General features: G+C 39.6%; 1 protein-coding gene across 3 annotated transcripts in view; it reads right to left on the reverse strand.

The window, feature by feature from the left end:
• Positions 1-22,536, reverse strand: part of EGFL6 (EGF like domain multiple 6) — a 46,945-nt gene that overhangs the window by 3,303 nt on the left and 21,106 nt on the right. For all 3 annotated transcript variants that reach the window (XR_010376544.1, XM_064475172.1, XM_064475160.1), the window contains 4 exons: positions 21,360-21,482; positions 11,764-12,081; positions 2,098-2,178; positions 72-158 (listed from right to left, as the gene is read on the reverse strand). Coding sequence is in view for 2 of the 3 variants with exons in the window: in XM_064475172.1 (XP_064331242.1) it covers positions 72-158; positions 2,098-2,178; positions 11,764-12,081; positions 21,360-21,482 (609 nt within the window). In the remaining variant the exon portion in view is untranslated. The remainder of the gene's footprint in view (positions 1-71; positions 159-2,097; positions 2,179-11,763; positions 12,082-21,359; positions 21,483-22,536) is intronic.

The following is a 22,536-nucleotide window of genomic DNA, read 5'->3' on the forward strand; positions in this document are numbered from 1 at the left end:
CTCCATCCCCCTTTTTTGGAGGGGGAGAGCCATCGAATCAAAGCATAGCTAGAGGACAGATATTTAAGTACCTCTATCTCGATCAGCAGGATTCCAGTCAAAGTCATCATCAGCATCTTGTTTCCAGTCACAGACCCCTCGGCTGAAGCTGCAATCAACTGAAAAAAAAATTGCCAATGGAGACTCAGAGATAAGAGGAGTGCTATATCAGAAGTACTGATAAAAATAATTTGCTCTTTATTCACCCAGTTATGAATGTATAGGTCATTCTAAATTTATCTACAATCTGAGTTCAGATAGGGTTGACCTAGATTAAATTGCAAGAAAAGCATAGCATTAGAATTTATGTAGTAATTATTTCTTTAATTTATAGGAAAATCGGTTGTGTCTTTCTGCTGCTGATCTCCCATCTGCACATGAGTTTATAGGCTGTGACTTCTGTATACTGAGTGCCTGCTGATCACCAGGTATAGTTGGAGGTGTTAGTTTTGAATTCCAGCATCATAAATGCTCTGGCATCTGCCAACTCTAGAGCTTTCCTCTCTCCATTTGTTACACTGCTGTAGTTGCAATCAGATGAGATGCTCAAGTTCCAGTTCTAGCCATTGAAAGAGGGAAGCTGGCCTCCCATGAGAGGAATCTTTTGTATCAGGACTTGATACTCATACTGCATGGAGCTGGGAATAGCCCAAATCAGTTGACCTTTAGAGCACACTGAAAAAGGGTGTCACCCAGAGCATACCACAGCCTTCGTGACTGTGCAGATGAAAAACATTACATACACAAAGAAAGAAACACTGTGCAATGCAAGCATGACAGATCAGATTAAGAACAATATGTCAGCCATCTGAATTTCCTCATAAGAAGCATCCTTCCTGTTCTTTTCATGTATTTTACCATGAGACAGAGAAGTGCAGTACATGGCATTTAGAGAGCTTTACTCTATAAATCCATTGTTTCTGAGACTACGGCTTTCTGAATTGGAAAACACCCATTATCTTACCCTTAATGTCAGCCAGCACACCTGTCTATTTTGTTTTGGTTTGTTTTTCTTTAAGATTTGGAAGCTTCTGTGGATTGTTTTTGGGTGAAACCCACTTTATCCTAAAAATAATCTCAGCTACAGCCAATCCCAGCATTTCAGCCCCTGCCCACTTGGCTGGTAACTCCCCCAGGATGCTGCTGCCCTGTGAATGCATTAGCTCAATACAATCTCTCAGTCCCCCTTTTTAGATTCTGCTTTTTTCCATGGCTCTTGTAAGCACGTCGTTATAGTCACCTTCATGATTCTGTCCATCACAGGGAAACTGTTTCCCACCAGGAGAGAGGGGGAGAGTGCCCTTAGATATGCCTTTATTCCCTGCTTTGACCAGAGCTACACTGCAGTCTGTTATAGTTCCCAACAGGCAGTGAGGTTTTCTGTTTGAAAGTCCGTGAAGCAGTTTCCTAAGGCATGGCAGAAGCTTAAGTTGTGTACATAAATTGACAGGTCTTGGACTTTGTATGTTCCCCTGATGGATTGTACAAAAATTTTTAATGTGAGAAAGAACGGGTAGTATCATCTTACTCCACGGGACTTACTGATAGATTGGGAACTATCATAAATTCATAGCCAGGCCATTTAAGATTCAGGGTAAATATCTATTCAGTCTTGTTTAGGAGAAACTCCTATTGACTTCTGACAGAGGACCAGGAGAAAAAACCAGGAGAATACAGCTGAAGGACATTGGCGTATTGTTGTGTGCTACGCATCACTCTTCTAAAATGGTTTCATTTTATAGATGACAGAAATTACTTTATTTTTTCATGACTATGAAATAAATTAAGTGAAATTCAATTGCAAGTCACGTTTTGATGTGGGGGAACTTTCTATACATGCCTTACAAAGAGTTAAAGTATGTTTTGAAAAGGACACAAACCCAGCTTCTCATATTGGAACTGGCAGAATGTTTTGGCCAGATGCTGTCTCTAATGTGCTCACCAAACCTTTGTTTTATGTTAAAAGCTTTTAAACTGTTTCTGGCTTGACTAATACAGGTTGTCATGAAAACACACAATACAGAGAAAAATAAATACTGTAGAATAAAAATAACCTACCTTCTTGCTCTGGTCTTGACACTGGAACTTTCCTCTGTGCCAGGAGAGGGCCAAAGGCAGCTGCTTCTTTCACCTTGGGAACTAAAGAAAACACCTTGTCAACTGCTGAGTTACCATGGGAACAGAAAATGGAACTTTAGTGCTTTATACCAGTTGGCATCATTTATTTAAATAACTCAATGTATGTGTTTTCCACTCCATCACCAAACTCACATTCCTAACCCCAGCTAGATATTAACTCTGAATTTTAAAACTTTGTTTAAATTGCTGCATTCCACAGCACTGTGCCTTCTAAGCTGTGGGCAACGGAGCTACAAGATTCACAAGGTCATAAAACATTGAACACGATCTTTCTTTGGCATGGTGATCTGCTTTCTTGCTACAAAACTTCAACTAATGATTGAAGTACCTGCATGCTACCAGACGGCAAAGACAACGACTCAACAACTTGGCAGCGCTTTGCCAACAGCAGCCTAAAAGCTTTGTAACAGCCATAAACCCTGGGGGATCAAAGGACCACAGCTCTGTATTCAGGTAAGTGGTAGCTGGTGCTGCTTTAACAGATGCCCCAGGAAATTATTTTTCTGAAGCTGTACTCTCTGCTGGCGTACGTGTTCTCCTGCAGACCTGATCAGCCCTGCTGTCTGTTGGGAAGGAAGGGTGCAGCGACTGCCCTACCTCTTCCTCACCCCCGCTGCAACAGCTGGCAAGCACAGCCTGATGTTTTGATAGCCAGTCCTGGTGGAACCCCCTGAACGAGTTCTTTTGTAAAAATTGATTGACATGTCTTGTGCCAAACTGGAAGAGTAGGTACAGCAGGACAGTCAATGAATGTTAGGTGCATTCTCTAAGGTACTGGCCTAATAGAGGTAGTTACTCAAGAAGCACTATTTTGCAGCAGCAGCCTTGGATACCAGGGCAAAACCTCTCCTGTCTGATGAGCTACAAACATATAGAAGCTTGCAGACTCCTACTTACTGTAAGTAACACTCTAAAATACTCCAAGTATTTTTAAAATTCTGTGATTAAGCTTCTTTTGTATTATTTTAAGTGATTAATAGAGAAGTGCACTTGCAAACAAACAAACAAAAAGATAGTCTCAACTTCTTCGTGCAGAGCCTGTGTAAGTAACTAATCACACATGAGATAAGGGGAAGATTGGCTTTCACTGGCAGACGATTCTATCCTCTGCAAACACATATGCAGATGATACCAATGATATGCACATACACACCTATGAAAACAGGAGGAGCTTAAATGTGCCATTTTAGAGGAGGAGTGAGGGAGGATCCTTTGGATTATTGCTTACAGAGCGTAGACTTCCTCAATAGTGCCAGATGATAGGAGCTATGGAAATGGAAATTACTTTTCCCTCCTCAGCATTGTATCATACATGCTCCTAGCTGCAAGTGCCAAATGTTTTAAAAGTCATGACTTTCACATGCACGCACATTTGTCGAGAGGGGAGTTTGTTCCCGTGAGTTCCACTGAGCTAGGGCTTTCCATTGAAATACTCCAACATACAGTCATAAACACATACTAGATTTTAAGAATATACTTAAAACCCACTGCAATCCAAAGCCTCCTAGCACCATCAAGACTATGCCATCTACTTAACCTTTCTTCTTCAAAACTGTCAAAAATTGCTCTGTGTACACAGAGAAAACACACACTAACGAAGAGGCCCCGGAGGCACTTCTGGAGGTGCTGAATTGAGCTGAGAAAGGAGGCTCATGCAATCTTACGAGCTTTCTGATGAATTGCCAGGAGCGTGTCCTCTCTTGTTGCCCTTGCAGCCTTCCCCTCACCCAGACCATTGCTTAAATCACCTGGATAATATTCTCGCTTAAGGCAAGGATTAATATATCTTTCTCCAAATTAATATATGTCTACATATACACATTTAGGAACATGCACATAGAGATTAGGTGTTAAGTTTACTGTCATGCCATAAACTTGGCCTCGTACTTAGTGAAAGAGGCTCAGGCTGTGAAAACTCTTGCCAAAATGAAGAGAGTTATTAAAATATGATCAGTTCTGGAAAGAGTGGAGTGATTTAACAGAAGGCAACAGCTGCCAGGATGATTTATTTATTGAGTTATTGAATTACACTTGAATTCACTTGAGGGATATACATGCAGGTGTAGCTGTGTGCTGCAGATGCTTCAAGTGAAAAACTGTCATGCACATAAAAACAGCCAAAGGTTGTATCCAGATCTATTTTTGTTTTCAGTGTCAGGCATTACATTCAGGTTCTCCACTTACTGAAAGATATCACCTGCTTATTATGAGAAACTGTAAGCTTCAGCTTACAGAAACGTTTCCAAGAAAGCTTACTTCTTGGAATTTGGCTACATTTTGCATCAGACCATCACCAGACATAGCCAGGATTCAAAGTTTACCGCCTCCTGTATAATAGGCAGGAGTCAGGATTGCTCTTTTTAGCTCTTCTGCGGTCAAGTGGTGCTTGCAGAAAGGCAGGCCTTGGTCTCGTGTTCCCTAAGAACACACTCTCACCAACAAAAGCTCACATATGACCCACTTAGGCACAGCGGAGTCTACCCTTTCTGTACTGCTGGTGCCTACCCATCTACTTATCTGCAGCACTAGCTACTATATAATGTCTGCATAGAAAACCCTTCATATGATGGTGCCATACATTCGTAATTGTTGGTGTCATCATGATACTCTTATGAGGTAAGATGGGTTGATCTTATAGACGGGAATTAGTGACAGAGAGAACTAGTGTCCAGGTCTTCAGAGGCACCTAAGTAACTAACTAACTAACACCAATTTGAGTTGCATCTATGATTGTCTGTGATGAGCTCAGCATAAGTAAATTGGTGACATTCTGGTCCTGAGAACAGCCACCTGGTTGCTGACACAGGTTCTTGCATCTGTTGCATCTGCAAGAAATGCAGTGCTGCTATCTGTGACATATATCTGGGTTTTGCCCCTGTTCTGAGGAGGAGTAATCTCTTTGAGCCATATTAGTTGCAGTTTGTCAATTGTATTGTGCATCTGGAAGTGCAGCAAGGAAAGAGACACTGCAACATCGAATAGCCCCAGTGAGCTCTAGCTGGCTGAAAGTACTTCCCTAAAAAATAACGGGACTCACATAACCAACTCTGAAACTACTGAGGATGCCTGCAGATCATGGAAACACTTCATAGCATTAACCTCAGAAATGAGAAAGTAGTGCTGAAAAGAAGCATTGAGACATTGTTTTACTGCAAACGTGCCTAAATAGTGTGCCACGAAGGGGATTTAGAAACAAATTTATGCATGAAAGTAGAATTCCACTTTAAAAACACCAGGCTTACAGGGATCGCTGCACATAATGAAGTAGATGAGGTTTGAGAGCCACCTCCTAGCCATCCACCTGGCCGAGGACCTTCAGATATCTAAGTAAAGAAAGATAACAGCCTGCCACTATAAGATATAGCAAAAGAGCTAGTTAGGTCCAAGCATATCCTTTCATACAGTGCACAGCAGTGTTGTCCTAGAAGTGCAGGCACAAGTTCACTCTGCCTGTCAAACAGGTTTGTTAGCACTGGTCTGCCAGTTGTGCCAACTCTGACTACATGACTTCTTGGTTGGAGCTAGCTTGCGCCGGGCTTGCTTGGAGCACAGCTAAAGGCAGCTGAGGTCTGCCTGAAAAGTACCATGTAGATAGACAATGAAGTCAGTCTGTAAGTCAAATAAGAGGCAATGAGAACACAAAAGCAATAAGAAGCTTCAGGAGCACATCTGGAAAAGCACTGCTTGGGCCAAGCTGCAATATTAAAAGGTTCAAAGTAAAAAAAAGAAAAAAAAGGCAAAAAAAAAAAGCTGCTGAAACCTCAAGCCCAACAAGCAGAAGCTCAGTCAAATGGGTCTGTGGAGCACTGTTTTATGGGCACCCTTCAGAAACTGTACAAAAGCACTGCTAAGTGACCGAGGTGCTAAAGCAGCTTACTGAAAACACTAATAGATTTTCCTTTACGTGCAATTGGTTTCACCTCTCTGCTTTGCCAACTGCCGTATATAAAAATACATACAGTGCATGTCGAAATGACATTTTTGTATTTAAAAATATGGCTTGGTTTATAGCTTGGAAGTAATTTTCTATTTGTCTGCAGTAATGCATGTGCTATCCTTAAAGCTTTAATTCTTTTTTTTTCCTGTTAGTGGGACTGTATTTCTTGTAAATCATCTGTGGCATCGCATTGAGCTGTTGCTGAGGCAGCTATACTGGAGAAACAGACATGTAGCAGAATATAAGCACCCATGTATTTAATCGTGCTAGGTGTGGGCAATGGGGTATATTTTTATTTCTTGTTATGGTGGTTTGATTTTTTTTGTCCCCTGGAAAATGCCTATGCCTGGTTTTGCCTAGTTAGTCTAAATGTAAAAATAACACACAAAATTTGGGGAAGGTAACTCACATGTTGGTAATTCTAACACACAGAATTCTGAGGTGCTGTCTTTCCAACACTGTTCTCCAATGTTCAAAGCCCATAAAAAAACCCCAGAAAACCAGAGTGGGCACCGTAAAAAAATCAAGCAGAATATAAGAAGTAGTAAAATGAAGACTAGCTTCCTATATGTACGGTATATCACTGTGTCGGACTGAAAGGAATATGCCACATCTCTGCTACCACATTCTCCTCTGAAAGAATTACATTCGCCAGATGTCTGACATCTTTTGAGCCTTTTATCTGCAGCTGTGGACTGAGCTGTGGTCTGAGCATTATTCGCTCAAACAAGTGGTCTAAATATCAGAAGAGAATAAGATTACGAGCAAACATCCTCATTAACTGATAGAGTACTCTTGTTCAGAATTCAGAGCCTAGAACCCATTAGGGAAACAGTCCATTTTTAGTATTGCCAAATAAACCAGAAAACCAAAACCTCTTTATCATTCTTGGTGCTATCAAAGGAACATAGATGGCTACATGATTAATGAGTTTCATAAATTGATAAAGTACAGAATATGGAATTTAGTTGCAGTTGGCAATCCATCATAATCAAGAACCGTAATCCATTCTGGAATATGAATGGTATACAAAAAGCACTGAAACGTTAGAAAATGACGGAATTAAGGCTGTGCACTGTAAGTTCACCTCTAGCTTGAGTGTAGCACCTGTACAGTCATTGCTTATATAACCAAGGACTTTGGCCCACCTCTCTCTGCCTTCTTTCATATCCGGAAAGGGGATTTCCCACACAGTAAGGAGCTTTCCAATACTTAGATTTACTCATTTTCTATATGTCTCCAATTTTTGCAATCGATAGGACAGAGTCCTATTTATTAAACTGCACCTTTCACAGCAGGATAGGTCCTTCCTTCACACTGGGCAAGGTAAGGATTCCATGGAAAATAGTAATTTAAAGTAATTACAGACTGTATCATAAGGTATAAAAATATAAGAAGAAAAATCTACGTTTTCACAGATGACCTTAATTTTGACATTTCTTAAACGTTGGTGGCTTCACTTTGCTATCTTTAACTATTGTGTTTTTTAAAAAAACCTGTGAGTAGTAGTTTTCATGAAGGTCCTGTATCTTGATAGTTGGCCTATTTTAATAACTTCAATCTCTATACAATAGTTCATTTTTTCCCTGCAGTATTTTTCTGTGGCTCCTTATATATTTATTGTGTAGTAAAACTACTATGATTAAAAAATAAGTTTAAAAACAATAATTAGGATCTCTGAAAAGTGTGACCTATCAATTTTTCCTAATTAACTGCTCTTCCTGGAAGACAAACAATACCAATATTAATAATACAAAGGCAGATGCTATGTGAATACTTGAGGAGATTATATGGAGGAACTTATCGTGGTAGTAAAGGAATCATTGCTGAATAGACAAGGACCTGTAAATTTATGAGCTGTAAATTTGAGCTAATCATGTACTCCAAAGGATCACTATCATTAAAAATGGAAGTGCTTTAAAAGCCAAAAGTTCAAATAATTAGGTGCCTGGATCATGACTGAATTCTTATAATAACAAGGATCAAGTATAGCATATGAAAATTTAAAAGGAAAGGACACACTTAACCTATACAACCCATCCTGAAAGAAAAATGCAAATAGCACAATGCTTTAAGTCCTATACATAGTTGGTATCAAAAAGAAAGCCATAAATAATATAAATTCACATACTTAATGAAACTACATCTTGGGCATACTAGCATCCCTGTATGAAGAAGCACACCAACCTCTGCCAGTATCCCCCAGTGAAATAAAATCTCTCTGGCATGTTCAGCATATAAATCTTTTATATTAATAATGGCAAATTCCAGCCAAATGTGACTGGAACAAAAACAGTATAGGCAAAAATACAGATAAAACACAGTGCTTTAATATTTTCAAGCAATAATATTAGTTGTTACTGCTGTCAGTTGTAGTGGCAATTTTGTAGAGACAAGTAGTCTCTGCCTCGACTGGGTGTATGGTGTTCAAATGTTCTGATTTGGTTGAGAAAGTCCTTGAAAAAGAATCTCACCAAACATCACAACAAAAATCTCTTGTATGTTATTTTGACTTGGCTTTTCCTACGGACAAAGGATCTTACCTGTGTGCCCTCACTCAAACTGAAATGAATCTATGCCAAATAGTGTAGCACTGAGTACTCAAACGGAAGGCTACATGATCCACCTTTTGCGACTGCATCAACTCATGTAGCCCAGTGCACGAGAGCATGTTGCCCTCGTGACACCAGGCACAGAGACCAGAGCCCTATGTGCTTTTAACCAAAGAAGATGGTGACCCTACACTGGGCGCACTATTTCTGGCAATCCTTCCTGACCTGTCCAAGCCAGTTACAGAAGAAACATGTTGCGATGTCTGAGCTATCTCCCTCAATCCCTGAATCCATCCATCCATCACAGAAAGGCAGAAAGGCTTAGGAGGACTGTCTTGGTTGATCTTTTTTTTCTAACAGGCTGCCTTGCCTCACAACTGAGGAAGCAGAAAAACCCACAGTCCTTTAGGGCACAGAATCTTGAATAAACGTATCTATAACTAATAACAGTATTACTTATAAATATTTAATTTATTATTTATAATAACTCTTTACAGAACCTATTAGTACTATGCCCCTAAAAGTGCTAGACCAGCAATATTCTTGCAATTCTGTTTGGAAAGAAAAGCTTTTGTCTCTACAGAAATCACAACTACAGGGAAGCACACTCTTGCTGAGGGTAAATGTCCCTTCAGGTTCCACTAGCATTTTGCAGTTAATTAGTCAATCTTTTTGAGCTCTTTCCAGTCAAACACATTTAGCTGAATGTATCTGGTACCACCAGTACTGGTCAGTTCACACCATTCTCTTGGCACATGCAAGCTCCCCATTCACTTACCTTCAGGAAGAAGCTTGAGTACCTGAGAACCTAGTCTTAACAGATGTTGACATATATATTGCAACTGTCTTCTGCTCACTTCTTCCATACCTCCTGAAAGATTATGGCCAGCTTTGGATTAATTAGCATGACTGGGAAGAGTTATGTCCTTCTTTAGGATAGTGTTCTAGCGGAAATGTATGCGAAACAGAATTCTCTAGTCATAAAAGTATGAGACTGGCCATCAAAAGACCTGTTTGTTTTTAACTATTTGTTTATTCTCATGAGACAACAGAGGGAAGTAATTTAATCCTTTGGTCTGAGACTCTCAAATGCATTTGGCAGTACCAGCATGGTAAGTCTGAACCCCAAGGGTTGCTTGCCCTCTAGTGAAAACTTCAACCCCAATTTGGCTTCAGCTCCTGCACCTGCTACCTCTTATAGGTAAGTGACTTATGAAGGGATCCTTAGAAGAAGGATAGGAAGTGGCATAAGCTTGTCAGGAGTGAAAGGCTGAGTAAAGAGATAGGCTGAGGCTTAGGTAATGAATCTGGTGCCTTCCCTATAGCCTTCCATTAGATAGTTGAAGACAGCTATAAGATCTCCCTTTAGCCTTCTCCTCTTAAGGTTGAAAAAAAGAGTTATTCACAGCCCCTCCTCATATACCAAGTTCTCCAGGCCCCTGACCTTGGTGGAGCACTGCTAGACTCATGCCAGTATCTACACATCTGTCTTGTAATGTAGAGCCAAAAATTGGACGTAGCACCTCAGATGTGGCCTCACAAGTACCAAATAGAGGGGAAGAATCACTTCCCTTTTTCTACAAAGCTTCTTCCTAAGCAGTCATCCCAAATCTGTAACGTTTCATAAAGCTTTTCTCTCCCTTTGCATTTGCTTTTGTTGAACTTGATAATGTTCCTGTCAGCCCATTTCCGCAGCCTGGCCAAGGCCCTCTTAATAGCAGTGCTGGCCTTTAGCGTATGGGTCGCTCTCCCCAGTTTGATATTGTCAGCAAACTTGAAATATGCTGTAAGTACTCACTGTTAATATTTGTGGGAAGGGAGGAGGTTGGTGAACAAAGGCCTGACTCCACTGTTTATCAGCTCGCTAGCATAATTCGGGGAAGCAATATTACTCTACCCTTAGCCTGAACTGAAATAGGCCAATTACCACTGAAAAACGAAAAAAGGCAATGTTAGGAGAAGAGTGCCTTTGGCAAAGAAGCTTCTATTCTGAAATGTATTTAGGTGAATAATAATATTCTTTCTTGGCTTTCTTACAGAAGCAATATTACAGACCATTTTTTCTATAGGACCTTAAAATGATCTTTCCTTTAAAAAAATATATTTATGTGTCTTTTAAAATCAAATAGCAACAATTGGAATGCTAACTTAAACTTAATTTGTGTTCGTTTTTATAATTATGAAATATGCTGCATAATTTTAGTTACTGGGGGATAGTATTTATTATTTTTCAATACTTCAGAAAAGAGAAAGTATCATGAATAAACTACTAGCAGGGTGTATTTTTCATATATGTTTGCCACTTCCTTGAAGAATGTTTGACTGAGACAGATGTACTGAAGGCCAATTAAAATACATTTGAAAACTTTAAAGAACACAGGAAGAAATTGCATAGCATACATAATAATAGCTGGAAAGAAATACCTGAAAACAGACTGAGGAAACCTTTGGCAATCTTCCTGATAAATAACTGATGTCAGAACTTAAGCAAGACTCCTGCTCAAATAACATCAGATGCTTTAAATTTGAGTGTGTCCATTCAGATGAACTCTCACATTAAACAAAAGGAATTAAAACAACCCCCTGTGATTCACATCACTATTTTTCTTTTGGGAATGACAGAAACAACAGTGGTGCTTATTATATGGTCTGTATTATTTGAAACACAAGGACACCAAAGTCTATGTTTTTCCTCTGAACAATGCACCCTTCTTAGGATGATGAGTATGCCTATCATGAATCAAAGCTAATCATTGTCTTACTCATAATGAAGCAGCACACCATCTTGTTTTGCTGGGGCTTCTGTGAAGAAAATGGGGGGAAGGTATGTGCTATGCCTAAGCTGCTCTGAAAGCACAGCCTGCAGAGGGGCTGTCAGGACAAAGCACTCTGTCTCTGCTCACATTGACTGCAGACAGATTCCCCTAAAAGGGAGATTTGGTACCTTCAGTCTCACCAGTAGGTATGTTAGGTTGCTTTTCATTCTCTACAAGTAAATTGTCACAAAATGGCTCTAATGTTTCATGTTGATTTTCTTAGTGTTTATATATATTATTTTACATTGAAACCAGATTTTTTAAAAATGAAGAAACTTACAAAAGACATCTCCTCTAAGGCTTTGCTCATGGTCAATTTGATTCTCAAAATCTTCCTTCTCCTCTTCATCTGACTCTTCTGCATTAGCTTCAGTTTCTTTCTCTTCCTCAGTGTAGCCCCCACCAAGATCAATACCACCTTCATAGTCCAATAACTGCAAGTGGGTCTTAGAAACTGGTGTTACAGCTGCTTCTGGGATCGTATTCTTGATTGTTTCATGCTTTTTCACACTGTTTTTATGTGCAAGAAGTTTCTTAATTGTATCCTTAGCTGTTCCAGGGATTCTTGCGATTTCCTTCACTGACTTTTCAAGGATAACTAGAACCAAGAAAAAAATATTATTCATCTAAGGAGTCATTCAGCAATGACAACATTTATGAATGGCACCACAGTGTCATTTACAGTGTCCAGAAACCCATACCACCAAATTCTCCACTATGAGATATAAGTTCAGCTATGCACAGAACTGAATATGCATACACGTATTTAGCTCTGTTGTGCAGACAACCCTCTGAGTTACAGTGAAAAGAGGAAAGTGACCCTCTGTCATAACCCCATTTGGACTCCCATGTAACAGAGGCCACAGAGCCCCTTACATTAATTTTTTTTACACTGGAGCTTGGGTAAAAAACATTATCCTTCTTCAATTTGTGGATTACTAAAAATCGTCCATGGAGGTGTGATTCCCAGCATAATAAATGCCAGTCTACTAGCAATGAGCATTCTTCTTAGCTATCTTTTGTGAACTTCTCTGGCCTAACTTTACTGGCACCACAGGCTGAAAGCCACTGAAATGGAACATATTTTGAGAGAGGATACATCAAGCTGCTCTGTTACATTTCATTTAGCTCTAATGACATTTAGTTCTAAGGGGTAAACCCTGAAACTTGAAAAAGGCATCCAAGAATGCTAAATTATTATCTTCTTGCAATTCCAAGGTGGACTAGAACACAAATGTAAAATTTCCTGAGATTTTTACTATTTTGTGATTCCTCTTGGCTACAAAATACTAAAAGGATAACCAGCCTTGTAGTATCTTGCAACTTGGGATTCTGTTCAGAAATGCAACAGCTGCCAGGAGTGAAAAGCTTAAAAGTGGGGTAAAAGTCAGTTGATATTGTTCAAATCTGTAAAACGAAATAAATTAATCTGAATTTTGGGTTTTCCCTATTCTGAAGTATAATGATGTCAAATATCCTCTATATCCAGGCAAAGACTTCAAAACATTAATTGGTAAGAGGACATTTTTACATTTACATGGCAGCTCTGATTCTCAAATCATGCTTTTCTTGTCAGTGTATATTGAGTTTCAAGGTACACGCCCTTTATTTCTTTTAAAATTCAATTTTTCTGTCTCTACAATCATCAAACTATGTTTGCATGCTTGTATGAGGGACATTTTTTCATAGGAACCCCTTTGAAGATGCATTTCTAGCGATGTGGGGAGGCAGGATTGACGTTCTACCAGTGGTGGGACCCAGCAGCAGCGCAAAAGGCTCCTTTGAGGCAGTATGTTGGCCAGCTGTTCTCCGTGTTCTCTGGGTACAGGAAAATTATCAGTTTACATGAAATAAGGAGAGACCTTAGTTACATATTATTAAAAACTTGCTTACTATCCTTGCTATAGGGTAGTAAAACACATGAGCAAGCAACTTAGATTATTTGAACTGTATCACTAGAAGTTTTAAAAAATTGTTAGACTATGATCTGTCATTAATATGCCGGACATGATCTTCCTCAGAGCAAAAGAACAGACTAACTAGTCTTTTTTAGTCCCTTCCAGACATACTCTTCTGTCATCCCACAAAGACTGATGGTTCTTTGCACTGATCGGCAAATCATAACTGAGGGTTAAAGCCAGGACTACTTTGGATCAGTTCGTTCAAGCTATGTGTACAGTACAAAGCGAATTCAATGGAGAAATTATGGCAATATCGCAGTTGTTGGTTTTTATCAGCAACATCAGTTGCTGCACAACATCAGCTGAGGAACATCACTGTGCCAAAACTAGGTCTGGAAGGGTTTATGTGACAAATATGCAAGTTTTAGAGAAGACCTAAATTTGAGGAGTTCTAGTTTATGACATGATCCCACCCCACCACAAGTATTCCACTAGAGTTAACCAATAGGTAGGGATACCTGTCACGGTACCAGAGCTGCTGAGGAGGAGAGTGTCCTTGGGGTTTAAAGTCCATGTAATGGCCTTTGAAGCTTTTGAATCAGTTCAGGATTTCATGACTGCTATGACATGACTGATCGGTGTGCAATTATATACTCAGCCCTCTAGTGTTGGCCACAGCCTGAATCTGTGTGGGTTAGGAAGAAGGACGGGTAAGTAGGATAGTACAACCGTGTCATAAGCTACCGACAGCCTTCTGCAGTTTGAGTCCTTTATATGAAGTACCTAGGAAATAATGAGAGCTGAGCAGTTCCAGTGTGCTGAACACAGGCTCTGCCATAGATGGAGACCATTTCCACCAATGGGTCAGAACAGCCTTATATACTGCTTCCTATCTTTGATTCTTGATCACTATTGATGCTGTAGTGCCTACATTCTTTTGGGATTGCAAATAGTGGGGGAAGTCAGCTATTTTTATTTCCCTCTGTTTTTGCTGTCTGGTGATTGAATTATCTGAGCAAGAATATGTTCCTGTTTTGCTCCTCACTTTGTAATAATAACGTTATAGTACTATTTTGGGACAGATGGACTGGACTTGTAACCTTGGGTAGTGCTTTTTTCTGTGTGCTTTTTTCATAGAAACAGTTAATAAAATAGATCTGTAGTCTAGTAGGAAAAAGGAAAAGTTCCCTCAATTTGCATTCACTCCTGGAAAATACAATCCTATCACTGCGAATTCATCGCATTTTATTTACAGCAAATACAATTACATGCTATTTAGTATCTCAGGAACAAAGGCAGACTCTCTTGGTGGTCTCACTGGAGCATTCAGATTTTCTGAGGCTGCAGCTGAAGGTAATGGATGCCAATAAAACAATAAAAATCGAGCATTTTGTTTTTATTTTCCTTTGGATAAAACTTGTAGTCTTGCTGGTGTCTAACCAGCAAGTAAACTCATTACTAATACTCCGGTAAGTAAGCCTTCCCTCTGGAGGATGGTGTTATGAAGGATGTAAGGTTCTCTGGGTCTAAACTCAGAAGGCAGCAATAAAAATTAACAGGAAGGCTTCATTCCAAACGAATTTCCCCTTGACAATCAGTAACCAGAAACTTCAGGCTGTTAATAAAGAGGCTATGGAGATTTTCAAGGCAGGACAGGACTGACTGCTCAGCAAACCTGAACATCTGCTTTTAGTTTCTGCTTTGAAGTCTTCCTAGTGAAATGAAAAATTCTTACAGCTCAACATAATGACCTCTGTGGTGTCAGAAAACCAATCTCCTTGTATGTGCAAAATTAAGCTGTGCAGAAAATCAACTGACAGGAGTGACAAAAATAGGGGGATGAAAGTGTAAAATCCCACGTGCTTGCAGATTCCTGTCTGGTGCTGCAATATGAAAATCTGCATGCTCATGGGGACAAAGAGGGACAAAGCACCAAGCATATTTTATCTTATATCACGAGTATCTTTCTAAACTGCACTCAGCTTTAGAGTAGCTGGAGGTGTGGGTTTAAGGCTTTTTATGTCTATCCATAAATTGCAGGAAGAATGATCCAGTGTAAGGATAGACCACCTTAAACTCAGTCTGTTCTGTTGAATCCACTGCCTGTGGACTTGCCTGAATAAACAGCTCACCTCCCCTGACAACCTGGGGTGCTACAGCTGAGGCAGTGATTTTTCAGGACCCTTCGTCCCAAGACACGTATATAAATGCATAGGTGTTGTTCACAAACATTTGTGCATTTGTCCATCTACATGACTGCATAGAGAATTTAGAAAGTGAAAAGAAATGGAGTGCATTTCATCCCAGCTCTTCTTTATGCACTTCCCATCAGGAAGTACATAGATTAACACCTCCTGCTCTTATACAATTTGTGTTTATTGCCCAAGGATGAAAATATCTCAGCTTTGAAAGGTATTTTATTTCTTTGAATTAGAGAGAGGTGGAAAAACAAAGGCAAATGGTGGCTGAGGGCTAAAAGTAAATCTTTTCTGTCATCAGTTGTTGTGCAAGCTTATAAAACCACAGAAATGGCTTGGTGTAGGATGTCTAATGACCGAGTTGTGAAAGTTGAGTTGGAAAAAATACAGAGAGCAGATGCCAACCCCCTGTCTCTGTGCTGTATTGTGTAAAGGGAAGTACTCTGGGGATGATACCAGTGAAGGACAGACAGTGATCCGTTTTCCTCCCACACCCTGTGACTGCAGCCAGTGCTCGCTAGGGTTCTGAACATAAAGGGGCTGCAACAAAAGACAGCTTGCTCTGCACGCCAGCAGGCACCGCACTGCTTCCACCTTCACACCCAGCAATATATTTAAAAACCTGGTGAGAGACAAGCCTATGAGATTGGCTTAGAAATCCTTTTGTAGCTTCTGTATATAAAAGTTGGAGAGGGGGTGAGGGATACAGACAATCATTTACCATGTTTAGGGGGAGCCTGTAGATGTGAGTAAAGATTAGATCAGTAGGACACAGTTTCAGAAATCATTCCAAAAGTTCTCGACCTCTTTTAGATAGACTTAAGAGAGTCTGTAAGCTTTCATAGATAGGTTAAAACACATATTGTAGACTACTATTCTCTTTTATGCACCATGGAATATCATCTAGTAATATGTATTTCTAGCCTGTTTCTTTTCTAAAATTCTTACCTTTTTATTTAGGGATGGATGCTTTGAGAAATCAGGGCAAGCTCATCATGCTGGACTGTGCTTAATACGTGACTAAAGCAGCCAGAAAGGCTTCCAGTAGGAAATGCGGTATGACAAAAGGTTAAGTGGTATTCATTAAAGCATGATAGCAGTATTTGCCTCCATACTGAGTTAAATTGTAAGACTCTTACCAGCGACATGACCAGAATTGCTGTTTAAGCTTTGAAATCTTATGATGTCAAACCCAACTTTTCTCAGGACTGGCAAGTTAATAAGAAAGCAAAATTACATATGGGTTTTAGGGGTTACCTGTGAGCAAAAAAGGAATCTGAGTAATACAAAAGGGACAAAGGGAGTTGTCATGACTCTATATTGCCAATTAGATATCCAGCAAAGCATAATGAAGAATAGTAGCCTCTGCCTCCAGCCAGGCAATAACAAGAGCGCCATTGTTGATCTCCTTAGAGTGATGCCTGAAGGTTGTAGGCTTAAAGTTAGTACTGCTTTTTCCTGTTATTCTGTAGTTTCCTATCAAAAAAAGTGAATGAAAAGTAGGTTCATTTTCCTCCCAGGAATCTTAATTGCTTATGGAACCTTGTGAGACCCTATTCTTCAATAGAAGCTGGAATACACAGAGAAGCATGTGGCAAGGGAAATGTGGTTTGTCAATGCACAATAGGAAATCAGGAAACACATGGACCTGAGAACAGCAACAGATTGCAGCAAGCTAGAGGCCAGATGTGGAAATGGCTAGGACATTTCTAGGGAGCATTTAGGAGGTTACATGTCTATGGATTCTCAAATGAAATGTATGCTAGAGACAGTTCAGAAACAGCCTCCAACATTTGATGTGTATAGGAGTGTTGAGTAGCAACAGGGTGCCTGAACAATCACAGATCGTATCCATACAAGCAGCACTGTTTGCAGCCTGATGTTTCAGCAGGTTTCTCCTAAGTTAGTATATTGACATAAAAATTAAATGAAATAATTTCTCCCACCATAGGTGGATTTTACATTACCTCACTTGTCAGGTTACTGGGTAGCATGAGGAGATGTAGCCATAGAAGTTTCATTATAAACAATGTGCTTAGTTACTCTCATTTCATACTCTGAAAATTAAGCTATATAGTAAAATGTTTTTCATTTGTTACAAAAACTAATACTGCTGCCATGGTAGCTAGTTTGTTATATGCTATGGAAAATTGTTATAAAGAATTAATGGTTCCCTGTGAAAACGGGGTTTGCACCCTATGGGAATAATTATGAGGAGTACTGAGGATATGCTTAAGAAGCCTTTCGTTTAGCTGCAGCACAACCCCAGGCCAATCTGTTGGGAGCTGGGATGGGCTGCAAGAGCTGCAGATGCTCCACCAAAAGAAGTGCCACCACAGCCTCCAGCCCCCAAATTCATATGATGGTGTTCTCATCCTATCAAACCCAACAGCAAAACTTCCTTTGAATTCAGTAAATACACAGTTTTTCCACAATTGCCATATGACATGGAAAACGCTTAGCATTTCAGTGTAGGACAGTACATCTAATTGCTGTTTGTGTCACTGTTTGAAAAACATTTCACCGATAGCAAAATGCATGTCCTACCCCCACCTGTTACATTGATCAGACTTTTTGAGGATTTCAGTAAAAATCAACTATTGAAACTCCCAAGGTTAAAAGAACCCCCTCCTCTTCCCTTTTAAAAAAGTGCATGTGTGGGAATTACCACCAGATAAACCACTCTCTTTTTAGCACCGCTACTTTCATGTTTTACCTACCACTGACTCTGTATTTTTTTCCTCTCTATTGTTGTATACAACTTTCTAGATAGACCCCTGCCTATTGATCTTCTGCCTATGGCTCTGATTTCTCTCATTGCTGTGCATTATTCCTCTATTCTCTTTTGCATTAAATCTCTGTTCCATTTCGTGTGTTCTACTAAGTTTATGAATGCACAGCTCCTGCCTCTGCTAAACAACTAATGGGCTTCAGTAATTGGAAATGTGACATGAGGAAGTATGCAGAGAGGGAGAGAGTAAAAAATTTAATAGAAAAACTAGAGAGAAGATAGAAATCATCTATCTTTAGCACTGATTTTTTTACAGGGCTAGACATTAAAAAATGTGTCATAGCCTCTCCACAAGCTGAAATATTTCCTTTGTTCGTATTTAAGCAAGCATTCCTGTTGAAGTTTTCTGCTTAAGGAATGAATACTTTATACATAGACACTTTCCTTTGAAATGTTCAGCTTCATGTTAAAAAGGAAAAAAAAAATCCCAGACCCTTTTGATCAGAGATGTATTTGTTTAACATTTCATCCATGGTACATTTTGTTTTAACAGAACCATATCAAGATGTGTCATGTCAGTTTGCTTTGATATCCAGTCAGGTCTCAAGCCCCATTGCATCCTGCCATTGCAGTAAGCTGCAGTGACATATCACTAGGGATGTGATCTAGCAAGGAAACTGGCTCATAATATTGAATCTGAGCATGAAAAGCCTTCTGAACAGCTCTGCTGAAGAAATCTGTGCCCAGATCAACCCTTTCAGTACCAGTCAGGTTTTTCTCGTTAAAAGCCAACATTTTTCACTGGAAGTAGAAATGTAAAAAAATTTTAAGTTTGGAGAAACCTCTGTGCATTTTTATTTTCCAAAATAGAGTTTTAGCCTTTCTAATGTATCAAGTTGCTTTGGTTTTATGTTTAACATATTTTAACATGCCCAGACTATACAGTTACAGGTACTAACAATAACTTCAGATTATAAAAATAGGTTGAAAACTCTTCATTGGGTTTATCACTCACTGTACCTTTCACTGGAATATCCAATGTTTTAGGCCAATTTTGGGCTTGAAAAGCTACATTCACATAACTGAAAAAAAGGTATGTAACATTCAAAGTTATGTTTCAATGTGGCACCAAAGGCATGACAACGCAGAATAGATATAAGAAAATACTTTGAATGAATCACATAATCACAGAATGGTAGGGGTTGGAAGGGACCTCTGGAGATCATCTTGTCCAACCCCACTGCTTGAGCAGGGACACCTAGAGCAGGGGGCACAGGACCATGTCCACTGTCTCCAGGAGAGGAGACTCCACAACCTCCCTGGGCAGCCTGTGCCACTGCTCTGGCACCCGCACAGGAAAGAAGCTTTTTCTCATATTGAGGTGGAACTTCCTGTGTTCCAACTTGTGCCCATCGCCCCTTGTCCTGTCGTTGGGCACTATGGAAAACAGCCTAGTCCCATCATCCTGACACCCACCCTTTAGATATTTATAGGTATTGATGAAATCCCCCCTCAGTCTTCTCTCCTCCAGGCTGAACAAGCCCAAGCCTCTCAGCCTTTCCTCAGATGGGAGATGCTCCAGTCCCCTGATCATCTTGGTAGCTCTTCGCTGCACTTGCTCAAGCAGTTCCACATCGTTCCTAAATTGGGGGGCCCAAAACTGGACACAGTACTCCAGTGGTGGCCACACTAGGGTGGAGTAGAGGGGGAGGATAACCTCCCTTGACCTGCTGGCCACACTCCTTTTTATAGAAATTTTATTCAATTTTATGAAGAATAAATTCATAAACTTCTAGGCCTGGAGGAGTGCTATGTAGATATTTTTGAGTTCCAGCAGTATAGGGTAGCATACATACACATACATATATATGCACCCATACAGTTTTAGCATAGCACTAATCTATAAAACAACCTGATTGAAATCAGATGCTTTGGGTTGACCCTATCATGGATCTTCATGTTTGTAGCCAAGTACATTCTTGGAGTATAAAAAGGTAAAACATTGTAAAAATAACTCATACCTGAGATCCAGAGTACAAATGGCTTTGGAGTTGGAACCATTGACTTCAAACCAGTGCTCATACTGAGTGAATATATTTAATATTAAATGCAAAGAAAATAATCGTTGATAAACTATCATACAGATAAAGCTCTATTCCAAATGCAGCATCAATATTGATGTGATATTGGAGTTTTCAATTACTGTTATAATGAAAGTAGGAGTATGAATAATAGAGTCCTAGAACATCTGTGACCATGAAGCATAATCATAATACATATCTGATCAAGGGTTACTTGAAAAAGACCCAGGAAAAAAGGTTTATATATTATGTAGACTTCATCTGCTATAGACAAGGGTTTTTAAAATGTTTTCACAATGTCTTCTTTTCAGAAAATTTGAGCAGGACTTCAATGTCCTCCTGAGGAAAACATCTCTAATGACATTGTTGGAGAAACCTCTGTCAGATTTAATACAGGAATTAAATAAATATAAAGACAAGAGCAGCTTTGTCCTTCTTTCCCTTGGACAGTCATATTCAGTTAGAACTGGGGAATGTCATCTTTATAGGAACTCTTTAATATTCGATCAACAAACAAAGGCAAAATTATAAGTGAAAACAGCTTCTCACAGAAATCGTGGCTCTCCTCTCTTCTCTCACTTTTTGTTAAGTTATCCTGAAGCTCTTCTGGAGGAGGCTGTGCAGCCCTCCAACAGGCTAGCCATGGGAGTTTGAGGAAAATACACAGTAGACATTTTAAAGCTATTTTCTCTGTTCCTTCAGGCCAAATTCTCTTCTCTGTTCTACTTGTGATTCCTAGTGATACTATGAGACTTGGGGACTCAAAGGCAAAATGAATTTGAGCTAATAATACTTGTATCAACTGTGCAACAACTCATACAATAAATACATTATTTTATGGAGAGGTTCGCCTTGGTTGGTATTGCAGCATTGTTCAGCATGATCTCTCCTATAAAATGCCTTATAATCATCTATCATTGGAGAAAAACAATATAGTGCTATTCCTGACATCCAGTGGTACTCACCAGCACAATCAAATCCATTTCCTCGGTAGCCCTGTTTACATTTGCATTTGAAGGATCCTTCGGTGTTGAGGCACTCTGCATGGAGGTTACACCTGTGTGTATTTGTCACACATTCATTTACATCTAGGGAAAAATATAAATGCTTTAGTGAAAACTGCACTGGAACCCAAGTTTCCTGACAGCCTGTTTGGGCTGGCTGTCTGTTTCCAGGTATTGTAATCACTAACGTTACACTAAGATGGTCCAGAGACCGTTGCAGGCAGAAGAATTCACACTAACGTAAGCTCCAACTGCACAACTACTGGCATATGCATGCATGGAAAATGTAGAGCATCCCACTGAATATAAAGTGAACATAGTGATTTTCTGCCTAAGAAAAGGATTCAAACTGCAGGTTGTACAGACTCTTCTATTAACAAAAACAGAAGGCACCAAGAGATCGTGTGACATCAATTAAAAAACAGTTCACCAAATCTTTCTCACTCCTTCATTCACTCTAGAAGAAATGCAATGGAAAGTAACGCTGTGCATGCCAAGATGTTGAGATCATCTATCTACCTCTAATGTTCCAGCATACATATGATGCTGTATGACAAAAGTATAATCAAGAAAAATTCAGTAGAAAATACTACGTTCAATTCACAGCAAAATGTACAGGCATCAAGAGTAACTGATTTTGTTCTTTTCACTTATTTTGCTACATCATAAAGATGTTTCTGATTTCTCCCACATGAGGGAGCCAAGTTGTTGCATGAATTTTTGCACCACTTGCATTTTATCCAGATTGCTTCATTTTTAGCAGTTTACAGGTCCTCTCATAATACAAGTCAGCTAGAAGACAAGTAACAGGAAGACTGACTCAAAAATATGGTATGTCTCAGAGTGAGATTCAGGTTTGCAGATAAAATCCTGACTACTGAGACCTCTTTAGTTTTTCCCCCATGCACACTTATTATATGAAAAAGTATTTTTTCCACTTTAAGACTCTCAGGGTTTGCATACAACAGGAAATGTGAACTTGAGTCTCCCAAACCTGCCTTATGATCTGCCTCTCACCCCTAACTCCCAATACCAAGCAAATATAAACAAACCCCATTAATTCTCTTTTTTTATGCCCTTCTTGTAGTAGTTCCAACCCTTCCAGGCCCTCCTGTAGTCAACTGCTTGAACAATACTG

This window comes from Phalacrocorax carbo, chromosome 1 (assembly GCF_963921805.1).
Source record: "Phalacrocorax carbo chromosome 1, bPhaCar2.1, whole genome shotgun sequence".
Taxonomy (NCBI): Eukaryota; Metazoa; Chordata; class Aves; order Suliformes; family Phalacrocoracidae; genus Phalacrocorax; species Phalacrocorax carbo.